This window comes from Symsagittifera roscoffensis, chromosome 2 (genome assembly GCF_963678635.1).
Source record: "Symsagittifera roscoffensis chromosome 2, txSymRosc1.1, whole genome shotgun sequence".
NCBI lineage: Eukaryota > Metazoa > Xenacoelomorpha > Acoela > Convolutidae > Symsagittifera > Symsagittifera roscoffensis.
In genome coordinates, this window is record NC_087063.1 from 2,211,390 (window position 1) to 2,229,404 (window position 18,015).

Genomic DNA, 18,015 nt, shown 5'->3' on the forward strand with positions numbered 1-18,015 from the left:
GGCAGTTCACGTAATTTCCGTTTTTGTTTCCGGGTTGAGGTTTGCGATATATGTTTTTACCGACTCGACCCAAGCTCATTTTGTTTTGCCCATCTACACCAAAACTTAAATTATTACAACTAAGTTCTACCGAGAAAAATGTTCAACCAAGCTCAACGAAAAAGTGTTTTCGTACAGCATGATAGTCAACCAAATTTGACCGATAAAACACACAAGTAATCACCTTATTTTGTTCAAAGTAAAATTATAATTTTTGCCTTTCGCGTAATAATTTTTGTCAATGTTTGATCAGATCAAAAGCATAACTGTTTCTGGAATGGGCAGTGCGTTGCAGAGACCATATCTTTAAAGAAAAATCGCTCAATTAAACTTGGGTTTTTGTTTTAAAATTGCAACAAAAAAGGTTCACTAGCAAGTAATTTTTTTAAAAAAACTCATAAAAATTACTAGTTTCTCAAGTTTCTCAGATCCCTGCATCTCAAATTTTTGAAGGGAATCGCTTGAAACTTATGGTTTGCGACAACCAACTCTCCTTCGGTGGCTTTTGGAAAACGCAGCATTCTTAATGGATTTTTTTAAAATGAGTCGAAAGTTTTCGCTCAAACTTTTAACCAAAAACGTCTTTTCCTAAAACTTTTCCATAACTTTTACATTGAGATCGACTTTAGGTTCCGACTTTGACATCGAATATAGAGCCTTCTCGACTAAGGATTTTTAAATTCAACTCTGACATGTGTTCGACCCACCTCGATCAAAACACATCGCATAACTCGTCCCGGGTTTTTATTACATCTCGATTTTTATCGTTTTTATTACTTATTAAGTCCGGTATTATCCGTGTGACCAACTTACCAGTCCACCGGAATGTCCCGTTGAAGGTTGTCATCCGAAGACACTCCATCACGCTCTCCCTGAATCACCAAAGGTGTGTCAAGTTATGACTCGGTTAGACTTTTTGGTTAAAACCAAACCCCAAAAATTTGGATACTTCTAATTGACTTATCCAGGAAAGAAAGGACCAAGACACAAGCTGGTCATTTTTTCGGCAAGCATCTATTTGCCGTACTTAATCGACCAAAGACATTTCAGCCGATCTAAAATTAAGATAATCTGGTCAAAAATATACAGACAATTCTGCCACAAAAACGATTCGGTAAAAATTTAATTTTGAGACAATTCAGCCCTGTTTCTAATTGAAACCGTTTAAGTTATCAGATTCGTATCGACGTCTTTAAAAAATTTGAAGTCTCACTTGTGAAGTAGATTTTTCTCACACACATAGAGCGCTCTTCGGTCGGAGTCTGCGATGAAGCCTCTTGAGTAAGACTCGGGCCTCACCGCAACATTCGAGTCCCCATCACACGCTCCTGAATACGACAAATATTGTCACAGTTGTAAGAGCTGACAGCTGGCACAATTATACCTTGGCTGTGTACACACAAGCAAGGTAACGGTACTTCAAATATAAACCAGGTGCGTTCGACTGATATGCCATACTAAAAAGATTTCATGCAGAATTTCAAGTTGGAATTTCAAATTCCGGAAACGAACATTTCAGTTTTGAGAAAAAAGGCGTGAAACGTTCCTTTTTTAGAGCGAAGAGAGAATAGACAAAAAAAGTTAGTGCAAAAATTGAGGAAAGATATAACTGTTATCGAAACTACAAAGTCACAGACAGATTAAGCCCAATTAAATTTTGTCACTAATAAGTCCTTCTCACCTCCAGGTAATTGGTAGAGAATTTTTCCGTTACGAGAAAGTTTGCTATAAATAAAAATAAAATTTTTAAAAACATTTTCTATAGTGCAGTCGAGTGTTGGTCGAAAAACTTGCCAACGAATCCCTTTGTGGGCTAAAGTTAAGTTGTCTACAACTGTCTGCCTCGGCGAAAAAAAAACAAAAAAAAACTTACTTGTTTAAAGCTCAAATAAGAGTACCGACATTCGTTGGAGCCTTTTTTGCAACTTGTCCAGCAAACGATTTTTGATCCTACTAGAATATTTTTCTTTTTCATTTTTGACATAACTGTGTTATTTGTAATTATCTACAACGCAAAGAAAAAAGGAAGCAAAAATCCGACGGACAAAAGAGTTCGGCCGCTACTATCCGAAATGAAGTCGAGAGATACTAACGCATGTAGTCCTCAGCCGGAGGAGCACCAACAGACCCCTTGCACCCCGACAGTTCGAACCGCCACGTGACCCCTCCCCCTTTGGGGTCTACTTGGGTGAATATGAACTGGAGCCACTTGAGTCGCTGCGGAACCCGAATGTCGAAGTAGCCGACAGAGTATGCGGCACTGGTGAATTTCGAATCTGTCGGCTTATAGGCATCTGCCAAGTTGAACTAAAACAGATACAGTATTCGATCTTAGTAAGAGTTGCTAGTTTCCATTAACATTATTACTTATTGTAGATAACTCGAAGCGAAATTTATTATGACGCTTTTAATTCTGCTGGAGCTCAATTAATTTTTTTTAATCATTATTAGTAAACTTCGGAACGACATTGTCTAAATAATCATAATCCTAAACTTACAAAATAATAATGAGTTACCTCGGTTTGGCTATTATAACTGAGAGAGATAAATTTCATCACTTCTAGAGAAAAAAGTTTGAGAAAAAATGATGGTCATTAAAATATTCAAATCATTTGATCATGATTAATTTCGGATTACTGATTTATGAGCAACCAAGGCCAAAATGGAAGCTGTAATTGACATAAATCAGTTAAAAACTAAAATATAAAAAATCTTGCCTCCCGCCAGACATTGAGCTCCTCGTAATCTGTCCAAATTTTCCCCTCCGCGTCATTACTGTACCTAGAAGAACAAAAAGCCTGAAAACAATTTGAAATATACCTATTTTAGTTTTTAAACCGATATAGTGTTTATTTAAATATTTTTATATATAGATGTAATATATCATTAGAATCGGTAATATATCAAACCGATTTTAGTTTTTATTCATTATGAAGATTCGTTTTTTCTACCTTATTTTGAACGTGTGCACTGTTGTGTTGAGGTTGACATAAATGCGCGACAGTAGAATCTCCTCGACCAGCGCTACCTGCTCAAAACAAAAGCAACTCAAAAACAATAAAAAGTTCCTCCCATTTTTCAATGGTCGGAAGAACTATTTCGAAAAATGGAAAAAATAATCTTCATTTGAAATCATGTCCAGAAAATTTTTGTGTGTAAGAAAGAGTGGAGCGAGACTAAAAGCTGGCTTAAAGCAATCTGCCAAAAGCTTTATGCAATAAAAAAAATTACGAAAAGTCAATTTATCTTAAGTGAACTGTTATGAAGAGTGACTCCTCCGAGAAAACACTGGGACATTTTTTGAAAAATTTTGGCTGTGAGAAAAGTTTGAATATCACTGAAACTTATGAAAAATACTTTAAGTTTTTTTTGCGCATCAGAGTTTCTGCTTAAGGGTAACAACTATAGTCAAGAATCATGCTACCCGAGTTGACAAAAAAAAATGGTCATGCTATATCAGACTTGTGAAACAAGAATTTAATACGTCCAGAAAACTATCATTTTTCCTTATGTATAATTTAAGTTTTTCGAGTTTCGGTCAACTTTTTCAGTGTTTAGTCCGAAGCTTACTAACCAAAAATCTTCTCACATGATAAAACCAACTGGTTGATTTTGATTGTCAAGAATCCCTCAGATAAATTGCGTTAACAGACTGACTGTTGAAACTACTCATAAAAATACCAAATACTTGTAACTTTTTACAAACGGCTAAAAAAACTTTTTTTTTGAAAAAAGAGGGCTTGTTGATTGCGGAATTTTTTTTTGAAACATTAGTTTTTTATCAATACTAAATAAAAAATAGGGTGCTGGCTGCATGCAAAACACACATTTCACATTTTTGTTTTTGTTTCTTTTGCGCAAAGAGACTCTGCCTGGACTACGTTATAGACAAAAAATTTCAAACTTTCCTGCAAAAAAATGACGACGTTTGTTTGGTTGTGTAATGTTGAAAAGTGCAAGACTAAAAAATTTTCGCGACTGAAAATTTTACAAGGCTAAACTGTGTATTTTGTGAATTTTGAGCTGATTCCACAACAAGGACACTCCCTTTGTTCTTTTTTGTTTTTTCTTTTTTTCTGATCCTTCCAGCAGAATTTTAACAGGTTCAACCACTTGTGTCTCCAATCCGGGAATTAACAGAAACAAAATTGTGCATCTATTCAGTTCACAGTTTGGCCGCAACTAAGTTTTTATATTTTTGTTGATATAGAAGAAAAAGTTACATTTGAAATCATAAAGTTTTCATAGTAAGAATGGGTACGCAAATTCAAATGACAAAAATCACAGTTTTAAAGTTGTTCAAACATTTTTCAAGAAGAAAAAAATAATGGAAGCAAAGGGTCATTTTTTAAATTTTTTTCTGGTTTTTTCACGAAGTAAAGGGGAGAGAGAATTATTTTCGCAATGAATCAGCATAATTCTCGTCTTTCAGAGAAGATTAGACAAAAATTGGGAAGCAAACCTCCCCAATACAGGTTTCTACGTTTTTTACTACTAAAGTTTTTTCAGCAAACGCTGTTCTGTTTTTGCAGTTTTTTTTATCTAATTCTGCCGTTTTTTACCTAAATATAGTTTAGAAAAACGATATTTCTTAACAGATATTGGCTTGAAGTGAAAAAACAACAAAAGCGAAGGATTGGTCGGAGCAATACAGTTAGCCGGTTTCTGAGCACTTATAAACGACAGAACGCTGCCACCACGACACTTTACAAGAAAAATAAATTTTAATAAAAAATTGGTTTCATTTTTTTCCAAACGTATTTTTTTAATTGTGCAAGGCTGGCGCTTTTAAAGATTTAAACAATTTATAAGCAACCTAGGGTATAAATTTTACAAATTTTAGAAAACAAGACTTCTCGTTTGAAGGCAAATTACTGATTGTTTGGACTGTCTCATAAGAAATAAGAATTTTTAGTTTTTGTGGTTAAAAGTTCACCCTGCACGCAATATCAAGTACAGAGTGATATATCGTCAACAAGTAGAAAGATATCGCAATTCAATTGCGAAAGTTAACGCCAATTATTTAAGTTGCCGTAGTTCAATTTCTATTGTTTTTTTTTTCGGCGCCCACGCCACGCTTTCATAGAAAATTGGTAATAAATAAAATTTGGTATTGTAATTTCTTTCAACTTTTCAAAAAAAAAATAGTAGCGGAGGAAGTATCATTTGACTTTTGAGCTCAGATCACCAACTTCATTTAAAAAAATTTTTGCGTCAGAAAGTGCATCAGAAATTGTTAGCTTAATAATAGCCAAAATTGGTCGGAATATAAAACAGCAAAAATAAACTTTTCGTCATTTTGAAAGTCAAGAGGTTTTAGTAAAACTAACGACATATTTTCAATCCTCGCTGAAAAAATGTCATCAATTCAACTAGAAACTAATTTTTTTTGAAAATTTTGTGGACCCAAATTTTAGGTCGGCAAATGCTGTTTTTTTTCTCACCAAAATCTACACAAAAAATTGATTTCAATTAAAAATCTTTGCAAGTGTGTGATATCTTTCACCTTGAGGGACTGTGCGACATTGTACTGCCCTGCCCAGTTGTTGGACTTGTAGCCCCTGTCACTCAAGAGGAAGCTCTCAGTTGCCGAATGGAGTACTGGGTTTAAGTAAGTGGAGGCACTCAACTGACACGGGTAGTTCTTAGTCAAGTCGTGTACGTCTATCTTGCCCGAGCAGGTTGCCTCTGACGAAAAAGCATTCTTTAACGATTTTTAAAGATTGGAGTATAACAGAAAATTATTTAGGACCGATAATGTTTTTAGAAAAAGTTTTTAAAAATTATCGCCGAAGCTCGTGTTGACTTAGCAGGGATATTCATCCCTGATTCAGCAATATACCATGAATATGGCTCCACTCTTTGATATGGTTCCACTCTTTGATGATTTGAAGGTACAGACCTCGCTACTATTTTACTACATATAATTTTGGGCTTTGGTGTCATATGCACTAAATGTAAGAGGATTACGCACCGAAAAATTGCGATAATTTGTTTTCAAAAATTCAAGAAAAGCCAAACACTTTCAAAAAAATTCCAAAAATTCAAGAAAAGCCTTTTTTCTGAAGTTTGTCTGCTGCGTAAATATTTTTCGAAAATGGGTCTCTTTGTGTTTTGGGACAATTCTCAACATTTTCCACAATGGTCGTCAAAATTTTCAAAGTCAAACCCGCCCCCTACCCCCTCTCAGTTGTCCTAGATACCCCCCCCCCCCCCCCGAACTCTCAGCCTAGTAACAAACCCCTTACTGGTTAAAGGACCGTTATAGGGAAGGAGTATATGTTGCTTTGGGAAGGGGGTTTAAAAAGAAAGAGCCCAATTGTTTTTATAACCACTGTAACAAGAGTGATTTATCTACCTTGTACAATCAGTTGGATCTCTTCACTTCTGATTTTGGGAGCAAAAGTGGCCAGTGAAAACCTGGCGTGGTCGTTTGTGCGGTTTAGTTTCCTGTAGAAGTACTCGAAAGGCAGTGCAGTCAAATAGATGCGGGCACTTTTGAAGTAGCGATGGTTCTCTGCGAACTTGAAGGTAACGTTGAACCTGGAAAATCAGCTGATAAATTTATCAAAAAATTATCAAAAATTATCTACAAACAAGCTTCAGCTGATAACTATCAGCCTCGATCGATCCTTTTTGACAAATAATAGTTTTCGCGGAAAAACAATAAAAAAAATTTAATGCAGATACTCTTTCCATGAGAATAGAAAGAAAAAGGAAGATTTGATAGAACAAGGAAATCAGTTGCGTCAAAGTTTTCTCAGCCACAATTTTCCAAACTTTGCCGATGAGCTATGCTAAAGTTTCGGCTCTTTTCCAGTTTCCCCCTTCAAAATATCGAGTTTTATATTTGTTTTACGTGTTATTACGGCTAAATGCGTGATGTTACGCTGTAAAGTATGAAGAACAAATCTGTTCAGAATTGTCGATTTGTTCATCACGCTAAATTTCATTGCATTATGACAACGTTAAATAGACTTTTCAAAATTGAATTTGAAAGGGGTGGAGAAACTGGAAAAGAGCCAAAGTTTCTATTTATAATGATAAATCTGAGGATTTTTGTTGCCAATAGTCTTGGTGGGAAGGGGAGAGACAAAAAGTCGCTTTGAAAAGATCTTTTACCTCAGAAATTCCGTCTTTTCGATGCTGCGGAACCAGAATTCAATTGAGTGGGGTCTGTTATTCTCAAAGTAGGCATCTCTGCCGATGTTGTGAACCCAGTCTGTCTCGTAGTAGTCGGCATAACTCGGCAGGTGTACGACCACTTTGAAGTCACGTGCTTCCGCCGAAGAGTCACAGTCGTGAAATAAGTCCACTTGGTAGATGCCTTTGTCTCTGTTATAAAAAAAGGTTAAGTTGTTTTGAATCACTATTTTGATTTCATTTAAACTCATAAAAAAGTTAAAAACTGTTCACGCTATTGCATTTAAAGATTTTATTCCAAGACTAATTTTCGCAAAAAAAAAAATAAAATAAAAAACAGTTTGGCAGAAACCCTTGCCACAGTAGTTTTTAAAACTAAAGTCTTTTAAGTTTGTACATCGATCCGCAAAAATAACCGATCCTAACGTTCGAAAAATTCCCATTAAATAAAAAAAGTAAATCTTCGTCAGGAAGTTATGTAACATTCTTACCCTGGCATCGCCTCTCGAGGGACCAAAAAGTAACTCGTCAGGTCCATCAACACCACTGGATATCGATCGGGTGTGAACTCCGTCTTAATAGACACCGGATAACTGGACAACAACCCATGATACACAGCGAGAACAGACACAATCAGAGTCGCATCATCATCGACGTCTTCTAGGAAGAATTCGTCGTTTAGCTCGAAGTCAATTGCTATGAGAATGGAGTTGGATTGAGTGTCAGAGTCGGTTGGTCTGACAGTTGAATGAAAGGCTAATCTGGCATTGGCTACAAAGAAAAACTGTTATTTTCAATCCAGGTTTAAATTTAGTTAAATATTTTTAGCATCAAGATTTAGAATTTGAAAAAAAAATTGTAGTTTTACTATTTTTTTTCGAAATAGAGTTAAAAATTTATCAATTCATTTCTAAAATTTTTTTAAAAAATTGATGAAGCAATGGATTGTTAAAAGTTGCTTCCAAAAAGTTTGATAGAGGTTAATAAAAAATTTTATTCAACATGGATCATGTTTTCAGCAAAAAAAAACCGTTTGTTTTTTCATCCAGTTTTTTATCTAGAAAATTTTCTTCGAGTTTTTCATGAAGTGGATTATCTGAAAAAATTGAGTTGAAAAGAGACAAAAAATTATAGTTTAGGCAACCATGCTGTGCCAAAAGGTACTTACGGATATGCGAAATAACTCCCAGATTCAGATACGCCGCTTGTGCTTGCAGTCCATTCGAACTCAGTGAATCTGTGAAATCTTTTTTGTACGACAAAAAATTGATTTGCATCGTATCGTTCAGATCGCAAGCTCCGTAAATGTCTGTTCCGATGTCCAGCAAATGCATTCCGAGGATAGTGAAAGCGGCTCCCCCTTCGAATGAGTTCCCTGAATGGTTCCACGAATATTCGGGCTCAATTACTACTTGGATCTCGTCGGTCATGAAGTCGTCGAGAAATACTAAAAAAAAACAGCGAATTACATTCTTTTGGTTCAGTTGAAATTAAAAAAAAGAAGCTTCCCTTTTTCACCATACACAAAATATAAACGAGAATAGCCGGTTGCTGTGCAAGTATCACAGAATGTTCCGAAAATATTCAAAAAACTACAAATTAAAGTTCAAATTATTGAGTTCTTCAAACTAGTGTCGCTTTTTGTAGGTGGCGTGATGATAAAATAATTGTTGTGATTTGTTTTATGATTATCATTATGACCTTTGGTATTGATACCAGTCAACACTTTACATGAATCGACCATCGGTCGATCACTACAAAATGGTGTTAGTTTTTGGAAGAAAACATTTTGATTCACACTTCATTTTACTTCTTTTATTCTTTTAAGTGTTTGTACCTAACTGTACATACCTACCTAGATTATTAGTACATTTTATTAAATATAAACACCCGCGTCAAAGCTGGTAAATTTTTTTTTATATTAGCTCCTGCGAATCGCAGAGGAGCTATCAGCAGGCCTTAACAGTCCTGTCAAGGATAGTCCATTTGTATTATCTCCCCACATTCCAGACAGTGTTATTTTGCTAAGCGAAGCTGTTTTGTGCGACTCAAGGCCGTTTTTTTTGCGTCTAGAACTTTTACGTGGTACCACTATGCAGCCAAATTTGGTCAGGTTGTGGTAGAGGTGGAGGCCAAGTGAGAGCTTGTCCTCACACACTATCATTGCCATGGCATGGGATCGAATACACGATCTGACGATTTAAAAGTGAACGCCTTACCACTGTGCTAAGTGCCTCCTTAGCACATTGGTAAATTAGGCATAATCGACAACAGTTGCCTTCGAAAAAATCAAACAAAAAATGACAAAAAAAAACGTTTTTTTCTACTTATTAAACTAAAATTAAAAAAGTAATAAAAGAAAAAAATGTTGACAGGTAAGTGCCATACGTATTTTCTATCTATTAGAAAAATTTGAGTTTCTTAGCCTAAACTACCAATTTAACAAGTTATCCTCGCTTTATTCTGTCAAAGTTGGACAAAAACCAAAAGTTTCAAACGGGCCAAACTGACAAACTTGATATGGAAATTGATCCTTAAATCAAATTTTATATAAATAAAACTGTAAGAAGTTGGTTTACGATAGCATATTTAGACGCGTAAATTGATTTAAAATGGATTGAATGGCTTTTTACGGAAGAAAAAAAATTAATTGCCTAAAAATGTAGACAAAATTGATTCAAATCGCCTTAACTCGACATCGTTGTTACTATTATTTGGACGAGAATAAGTCAAAGTAAGTTGACAAAAAATGCATTCAGAATCGATTGAATTTTTTTTTCAAACTGCATTTTTGTATCAAACTAAATCGATTTTAATTTGATTCAAATCCTGTTTTATTAGATTTTCGCTATATTATCTGTAAAAAAACCGATGATTGCAATCCAATTCTTCTCAATGCGAAGGTTTTTCTCGGCACTGGAAGTTTTTTTGAAAATTTTTATGTTGTTGGATTCACGACTCAAAGAGTTTTAAGAAGATATGCCAAGCAACCGATTCCAATGATTAAAACCCGAATATACAAAGTTCTTCCCCATTTTCAATGGTCGGACAACAAAATTGAATTTTTCACGTGATTTCTTCTAATTAAAACTATTGAGTCGATTTATTTTTTTACGCACAAATTTTCTAAAAAAAATTTATTTAAGTCATATGGGGCCATAACGGTGGTCAGAAATAATCGATCAATATAAAATCAAAATAATCGATCAATATGAAATCGGCGATTGAATATTGCCGTGAATTTTGAACCTTTCAAAAAGAATTCACAATTTTTCTAAAATCATTCAAATCAGCATGTTTTGACACCTGAAAAAATGGTATCTGTTTTATCGCCACTTCATCTCAAACTTATCACCACTTCATCAGTTTAAGCATTGTCTGTTTCTGTTATTTCCTCAATGCGAGACCAAATTATATTGTTGGGCGAAGCTCTTTTTTGCAATTCTAGGCTGTTTTGTTTTGCGTCTAGATATATTAGCAAGCGCAAATTACCCTCTAATATGAATCTCTCTGGTGCTCCTGATTTGGCAGAAAATGGCCTGTCATTCACAATTCTGCCATCTTTCTCCTTGTGCATCTGCGTGGAGATCTCTTTTCCAGGCACCACTGACGACTGCAGATCCTGAAATTATAGGGAAATAACGAAAACGGGTTGCGGTTGTCAGAGTAAAACAGATTGTTCTTCAGTAAACCTTTTTTTGCGAATCACTTAAAACAAAATTTAAAATGCAAAATTTTATCAAAGCGTTTTTAAACAACATTTTTTTCATTTTTCGTTTTGAATTTTTATAATGGCTTGATATTAAAAAACACAATTAGTTTTTTACCTAAAAATCTTAAAAAAGAGTGAGCTGTAGTCAATTTATTTTAACCTACTCCTCACTCTTTGTCTAAATTAGCGAAAAATTGTTGCCGTTTGTTCGGGACACTGGAAAAGTTTTTCCTGCAAATCTCATTGCGGCTCGAATCACGATTGGAAAGGATTATTGGGGCGTTTTTGATGTTTAAATGCTGTTGTTTTCGAGCTTATTTTTGAGCTTACAAATTGCTCTGATCTGAAGAAAAATCTTTCACCTTCGGTGATTGGAACCGCAGTAATCTGAAATTTCTAAAAAGGGAACAATTGCATTTTGCTGATTTAATTTTTTTTGAATAGAAGTGAAGTTGGGTTAAGTGCTTAGTCTAAGCTGTAGAAAAATGCTCAAAATGAGGCAAAATTTGTCTGGTACTCATGGTTTTTGCAATTTGCCGCCCGCTGAATTTAAAAAAAAAAGAGTTACGTTTGCTTTGGTTATACAGATATTTTAATTTCTGATATTTTTTGATAAAGCGACAAAAACGAACAGCTCCGATTAATTTGTACAATATTTTTTGCTTGTTTTCTTTTGTGGTAGAGTTTGCATTTTTTCCACTTTTACAACTATTTTAGAAATGAAAACAATGATAAAATTAAAATGAATACATTGACGTGAATGTCGATGAAGCTAGCAGTGACTGGGAAAGATTGATTCTCCACTTCATCATGGACAGCTCCGATTAATTTGTACAATATTTTTTGCTTGTTTTCTTTTGTGGTAGAGTTTGCATTTTTTCCACTTTTACAACTATTTTAGAAATGAAAACAATGATAAAATTAAAATGAATACATTGACGTGAATGTCGATGAAGCTAGCAGTGACTGGGAAAGATTGATTCTCCACTTCATCATGGACTACAATGGTGAGTTCCAATCCCAATTGAGTTCCAAGAGTGCAGTATTCATCTACTGCTACCACCGAAGAAAATAGGATCTGAAAATACAGTCAGAATTATCAGAAAACAAACAAAAAACTTGGTGACATTGAAAAGCATCATAAAATTATTGAACTACTTTTTAGTTGAAAATGACAAACGGTTTTATAAAAATTTGCTAGAAAAATGGAGGAAATCATCTTCAAGTACTTTAGAGCCTTTGAGTGTTCTGGGAGTGCTTGTAAACTCGGGAGCGAGCGCTCGAGAGTCGACCAAAAAAACCTCATCAAGAAAACCCTAGATCTGCCCTTGCCTGCGGCTCAAAAGTATTTTTAGTGTTGTGCAGGGGCAGATCTAAGACTTTCTCGAGGGGTGGGGGCGGATATTCAAAAAATTTTTGAAAAATTTGACGACCTTTTTTTTAGGTCGATCAAATTGATTTTCCGAGCTCTCCTAAAGCACAAAAAGACACTGCTTCGACCAAACTTTCTGCGCCGCAGGCAAAGTTATTGTTAAAAAAACAGGTAAAAAAACCGTTTTTGGGCACTTTTTGGAAAGTTTTGACAAAAAAATCGGGTTTTTTTGGCGCGCTCTCCCCCTCAAAGTTAGTATATATTGCCGCCAAAGGCGCCTTCAGAAAAATTTTACTGTCGGTCGGCCAAAATGGATTTCGTGAAAAGTACCAAAGGAGGGAGCCTTTGGGCAGGCAGGGGGTTGAATCCCTGAATAGTGGGGGCGTCCCCCCCCCCTAGATCCGCCCTAAAAAAAGGTCGACAAAATGTTGGTCTACTATCATCGGAGATTGTATCGTTTAGATTTCATTTGTTTTTAACTATGACGTAATACCTAGTCGGCGCTCAAATATGGTTTTATGAACTGTGATAGATGCATAACGTATAAATTTAGAGTTTAATTTAGTTGAAGGGGGCACTATACTATAGTGAATGAGTTTCGAAAAACAGTTGGTTTTGCAAGAACTAAAGCTCTTCAAAGCTACCACCCGTTAACTTGCAGCTATTTTATGGCTATCTGTGTGACCAGTTGCAGGTGGTTTGCTCTTCAGATTCGTTCCTTAATTTAACACTCTTCTTTTGACTCTCTCGGCATTAACTATATTTTTGGTGTATAATCAACTTTCTCGTATATTTTTCGCTCCATTTTCATTTTTTTAGTTCACTCGAGCTGACAATTTTATAATACCTTTGCTATTTTTGAAACTGTTTTATTCTGACAATTTTTTGCTGAACATTTTTCAACTTAGATGATATATAATTATTAGGTATTTTGTTTGAAGAGCAAAAAAACTGGCATCAAGTCGTTGCGTAAAGAAGTAATAATCGATAGCTTTCTTTTGAAATTTCAGAGCTAAATAGAGAAAAAAATAACAAAAAAATTGAGAAAGCTATAGTTTGTTTCTGATCTGTAAATAAAAAATTGTATTAGTCAAGAGTTGTGCAGAATAATTTTTTTCGAAATCACCTGGTTTTTTGGGTCAGTAGTGACAATGTCGTTTTGGTTAATGTTGAGGTTGCTAATCATTCCAAAGTCTGCGTAAATTTCGTTCGGTGACCACTGGCATTCAGTGTGGTAATACCTGAAACAAAATCAGTTGTATTAAAATTGATTTTGATTGCTTACATCATTAGTATTGATTGCTTACAGGTGTGCAATGTGTTGTGTGAATTTTCGGGTATCACAAAATATGTTGCGAGGAATCAAGATTTAGTTTTCGGACGAAGTTTAAACGAAACTTTATCATGTGAGTTTAAATGAAAACCCGATTGTTGAGCAAGAATTACAAAGCGATCCGACCGTATACATTTTGAAATAAAATTAGAGGAAAAAAACATCTGCATTTTTTTCCTGGCCACTTTTTTTTTTTTAGAAATTTGGAAAAAAAAATGGGATATCGAATTGTAAACAGCAGGATTCTTGTAAATGTTTGCCCCTGTATGAACGGTTTCTGTTAATATATGCTCAGCAATAAAGAGTTTCAAGAACAAAAAAAAATTCAGGAGTGCCAAAAACTAATTAGTAAGCAAAAATTTGCAGAAAAAAAAGAAAAATTAGTTACTAGATAATGTGTATGTGGCAAAAAAAACAGCTACAAATGATGCAGTGTATATAGTTGTAACCGTATCAAATACAAAAAAACTTATTCTCAGCATTTTCTGTCATAGATTTTTCTCTGAAGATTATCCCGACAATTAAAGACGTTGCCTCAAAATCTTCGCTCTAAAAGCCTGTTTGACAAAGATGGCCAAAATTTAAAGCAAAACCAGAAATAAAAATCATTTGAAAGCACTCAAATTTAAAAATTTTTGAAAAATTATCAACTGTAGAAATTACAGAATTACAACTGTCGCAATATTTGAAACTTTTGGGTGCTTTTTTTTTAAATTTTCGATCTCTTGTACTTCGGCATCTTCGAATAACCCCTACGTTTTATTACGTTAAAGCGGCCCGAAAAATCCACCATGTGCGATGAATTCCAACCTAGGACACTTCGTGATAAGATTGGAACAAACATTGAAACAAGTTTCAACTTCAGTAGGCACGCAGAGTTTTCCTCACTCAGAACAGTTTTTCAGCTTGAAGTCACCAATCATTGCAATGCTCTCCCCATATGACATCATCTCTAAGCTTTCCAGTTGAACCTGACATGATCCAGAAGACTCTACAACTACAGATTTCAGTCCAAGTTCGAGCCTCCAGTTACTTTCAGACGCAAAGTAAACGTTGAAAGCTACAGAACTCGCACCAGATTGTGGTATCAACATTGGTTCGTTTTGGAACTCGGTTGTAATTGTTGGCTAAAACCAACAAAAAAAAACAGATCCAGAAGGCGCTTTTGTGAAAGTCGATTCGGTATCCTTATCAGTGCTATTACAAATGCAAATTTCATCAACACAGTTTTCTTCTGGTAAAAAAAATATGTTAAAATAAGTTGGATGATTCAATATTTTTCACCAAATTTCGTACCGGAATGGATTGTCGATAACTTTTGTCCAGAGTAACATTCGATTAAAAAAATAAAAATAAAACATACATCGATAATCAATTGCTTATGAACATTAGCAAGCAGATCTACGTCTTTTTCGGTCGAAAATTTTTTTTGATTTTCCTTCTTCAAGCTCGCATTTTCAACTGTAAGCATCCATATTTCGTTTAAAGATAAATTTTTTAATTGTTATATTTCATTTATTACAATGATAACCGGTAACTTTGGAAATTACACAGAATTTTTAAACCATAGTCTTACAAAAAAACAATGTTTTTTCAAGTTAGTGTCATTTTTTCTGTGTGGTGTGATTGAAAAGTCTGAACAAAGAAGAATTAATTAGGCATATTCGATAGTCATAGTCAAATAGGGCACTTGTAATGGATTTTTTTTAAAAATAATCGAAAAAAATTGTAAAAAAGTTTAACTTTCACTATTTCTTTCTAATTTTTTTTTGCAGAATTTGTTTTTAGAACTTTTGGAAATTTGACTCCCAAAATGCCGCGAAACTGCCAAAATGCCGCAAAAACTAGCTTTGCTCGAAAAAAATGAATTTTTCACCGCTTAAATTAGCTATTGTAATCCTGCACTCTGACTTAATTAGCTAAAAAATCGACCAAAATTTAAAACTTTCAAACCGACAACTTTTCTCGACAATTGCCTCAAATCACGACTAAAAAAACTTTAATACCTTTAATACGATATAATAAATATATATATATCTATCGACCCATTCCGATAAATACTTAAACATGCATGGAAAACAAAAAACTAATACACAACCGAAAACAAAAGTCCTCTGCATTTTTCGAAAGCTCGGAACAAAAAACAGTTTTTTAAAACTGAGGAATTAAATTGACCAAAAATTCTCCGACATAAAACCTTCGCTGCATTTAATTAATTTTTTCCTGTTGCTGTTAGGTTCATTGAATATAAGGAAAAAAATTGTAATTGGGTTTGTTTTAATTTTTTTCTTTTTTTTATCCGACATTTTAAAAACCTGAAGGAACTGTATTTAGGGTGGGCTTTAGATCGTTTTATCTTTCTGTTTTGTCTTTCACGCTAAATTAGGTTCCACAAAAATTTATCAGAATGGGTCATGTGATACTTAATATAAAGGCTTTTTCAGTCGTCAATCAAACGATTTTAAAAACTTTCCAAAACTTTTTTCCAGTGCAGAGAAAAACTGTTTCAAAATTTTTGAGCTGTAGTCAAATTTAAGTTAATAATAATAATAAGCACAGACCATTTAGGCTAAGGAACACTTGATTTCACCAAAAAAAACAGTTTTGGAAGCTTTACTCTTGTCCGTTAAATTTTTCATACAAAATTAAAGTTCTTAGTTGAGAAATTAGGAAAATTCTAGAGGTTTTAAAAAAAATTTTTTCTTCATTTATTCGCTTAGTTATTTATTGGAGACATTTTTAGTATTTTAAGCCTAATCACTAATTTTATACGCGTTTGTATAGTTTCTTGATTAGAGCACGCTAATTTGAAGATTAAAAAATTTTTTTCGTAATTTTTTTACGAATGTGGTCGGAGCATTCTGTGCTACTTGCACAGAAACCGGCTATTCTTGTTTTCTCAATTTTTGGTTTCAGCGGAACATCAGCCACCAGAAAAAAATCATCGTAAGCGTCGAGTTATATATCAGAATAAAGCCCCTTCATTCGTGATTTGATCAACTTAAAAATTTTCAAAAAATTCTCCTAGCTTGAAATTTTTTTAAATTCTATTTTTTGGTTCAGATCTTCTTATCACAGCACGCAAAAAATGACGACGCTAATTTGAAATTTTTCTGTTATTTTGTCTTGAGATTATGGACGGATCATTTTTTGCTACTTGCACGCACAGTAACTGGCTATCCTTGTTCCTTTTGAGCTTTTCTTACTGCTCTTTAAGCAGTTCTTGCTGTTTGTGGATGCTCATGTTGTTTGATATGAGGTCTATACACCCCTCAAAGTTAAACAAAAGCCAAAAAAATCATCAAAAAAACTTCTTATAGCGTTTTTCTTTTTTGTTCAAACTTTTGTGATTTCTACTCGCAACACAAAAGCAACATAACGTATTTCTGTTGAAACTTGCTTTCCACTGTCAAGACAAAAGCAGCATTTCACTCCCAAATTTGGTTGTTTCAGCACTATTTTCATATGCGAGAAATACGGGAGACTTTGTACGCTTGAGTTTTGTTTTTTGCTTTATTGCTTCTCCTTCTCGGATTTTTTTGGCGTTTATCTCAGCAGATACTTTGCCATTACCCAACTAGCGCAATCCACATTTTTTGTTTCTTAAACTTAGAAAAAAACAGAGTTATTTGCTGAAATCCAGAATCGTCGTAGCTTTTATTAAATTAAAGACTTTAATTTCAGGTCAAAACACAAATTAATTAGAGTTAACAAAATTGAAAAACAAAATATCTCCAAAAACAAGCTTAAGCTTGTTTGACTAACAAAAATAAGAAAAAAAGCAAACTCAAACAATATTAGAAATTAATAGGAGCATGAACAAAAGAGCTCTCGCAAAATTTTTACGTGATCTTGGAAGTTTCTAAGTTTTTTTATTCTGAGCAGCAGAATAAAAATCTTTATAACTTGAAAAGCTTGTTATAAATTTGAAATCAGTTAGTGAAACTTGCCAGCGATACTTGAATTGATAAAGTTTCATAAAATAACAAAAAAATAACGATAAATATAAAGAACTTTCATCCAAAACTTCGAATGAAACCATGTATGGCAAAAGTATCAGACCGAAATGGAAGTTTATATTAATCTGAAAACTAAATAATTTAACCCTTATAACTTGCAGGTTTGGTTTTCCAGTATAACGTTTTGTTGTAGTGTACCGACAGACGATAGCTTTGGAATCAGTTACCCCATATAAAAAAACTAATAGTCAGGTTGTTATTACGTAATATCTTATTATGAAATTTCTGGTTTGTTTCTGTTGTTTTCAAGGCAACTACAAAAGAAGTTTTTTTTGCTAAACTGTTTGTTAATCGAAACGACAACTGTTATCAATCTTTGCTATTCTTAAAAGCACAATTGAGAGTCTTCTATACAATTGTTTTTAAGTTTGTTAATCACTAATAAATTTGACAGTTT

General features: G+C 34.1%; 2 protein-coding genes across 2 annotated transcripts in view; one reads left to right on the forward strand and one right to left on the reverse strand.

Annotated features, from left to right (window-relative positions):
* LOC134840327 (C2 domain-containing protein 5-like) overlaps window positions 1-18,015 on the forward strand; it is a 302,083-nt gene that overhangs the window by 35,813 nt on the left and 248,255 nt on the right. The window lies entirely within an intron of this gene.
* LOC134838956 (uncharacterized) overlaps window positions 1-18,015 on the reverse strand; it is a 48,213-nt gene that overhangs the window by 12,440 nt on the left and 17,758 nt on the right. The window contains exons 15-28 of the mRNA XM_063854328.1: window positions 14,488-14,726; window positions 13,393-13,507; window positions 11,829-11,972; window positions 10,675-10,804; window positions 8,351-8,629; window positions 7,674-7,953; window positions 7,162-7,374; window positions 6,398-6,582; window positions 5,546-5,727; window positions 2,991-3,067; window positions 2,757-2,820; window positions 2,133-2,346; window positions 1,253-1,367; window positions 853-911 (exon numbers count right to left, since the gene is read on the reverse strand). Coding sequence (XP_063710398.1) covers window positions 853-911; window positions 1,253-1,367; window positions 2,133-2,346; window positions 2,757-2,820; window positions 2,991-3,067; window positions 5,546-5,727; window positions 6,398-6,582; window positions 7,162-7,374; window positions 7,674-7,953; window positions 8,351-8,629; window positions 10,675-10,804; window positions 11,829-11,972; window positions 13,393-13,507; window positions 14,488-14,726 — 2,296 coding nt within the window. The remainder of the gene's footprint in view (window positions 1-852; window positions 912-1,252; window positions 1,368-2,132; window positions 2,347-2,756; window positions 2,821-2,990; window positions 3,068-5,545; window positions 5,728-6,397; window positions 6,583-7,161; window positions 7,375-7,673; window positions 7,954-8,350; window positions 8,630-10,674; window positions 10,805-11,828; window positions 11,973-13,392; window positions 13,508-14,487; window positions 14,727-18,015) is intronic.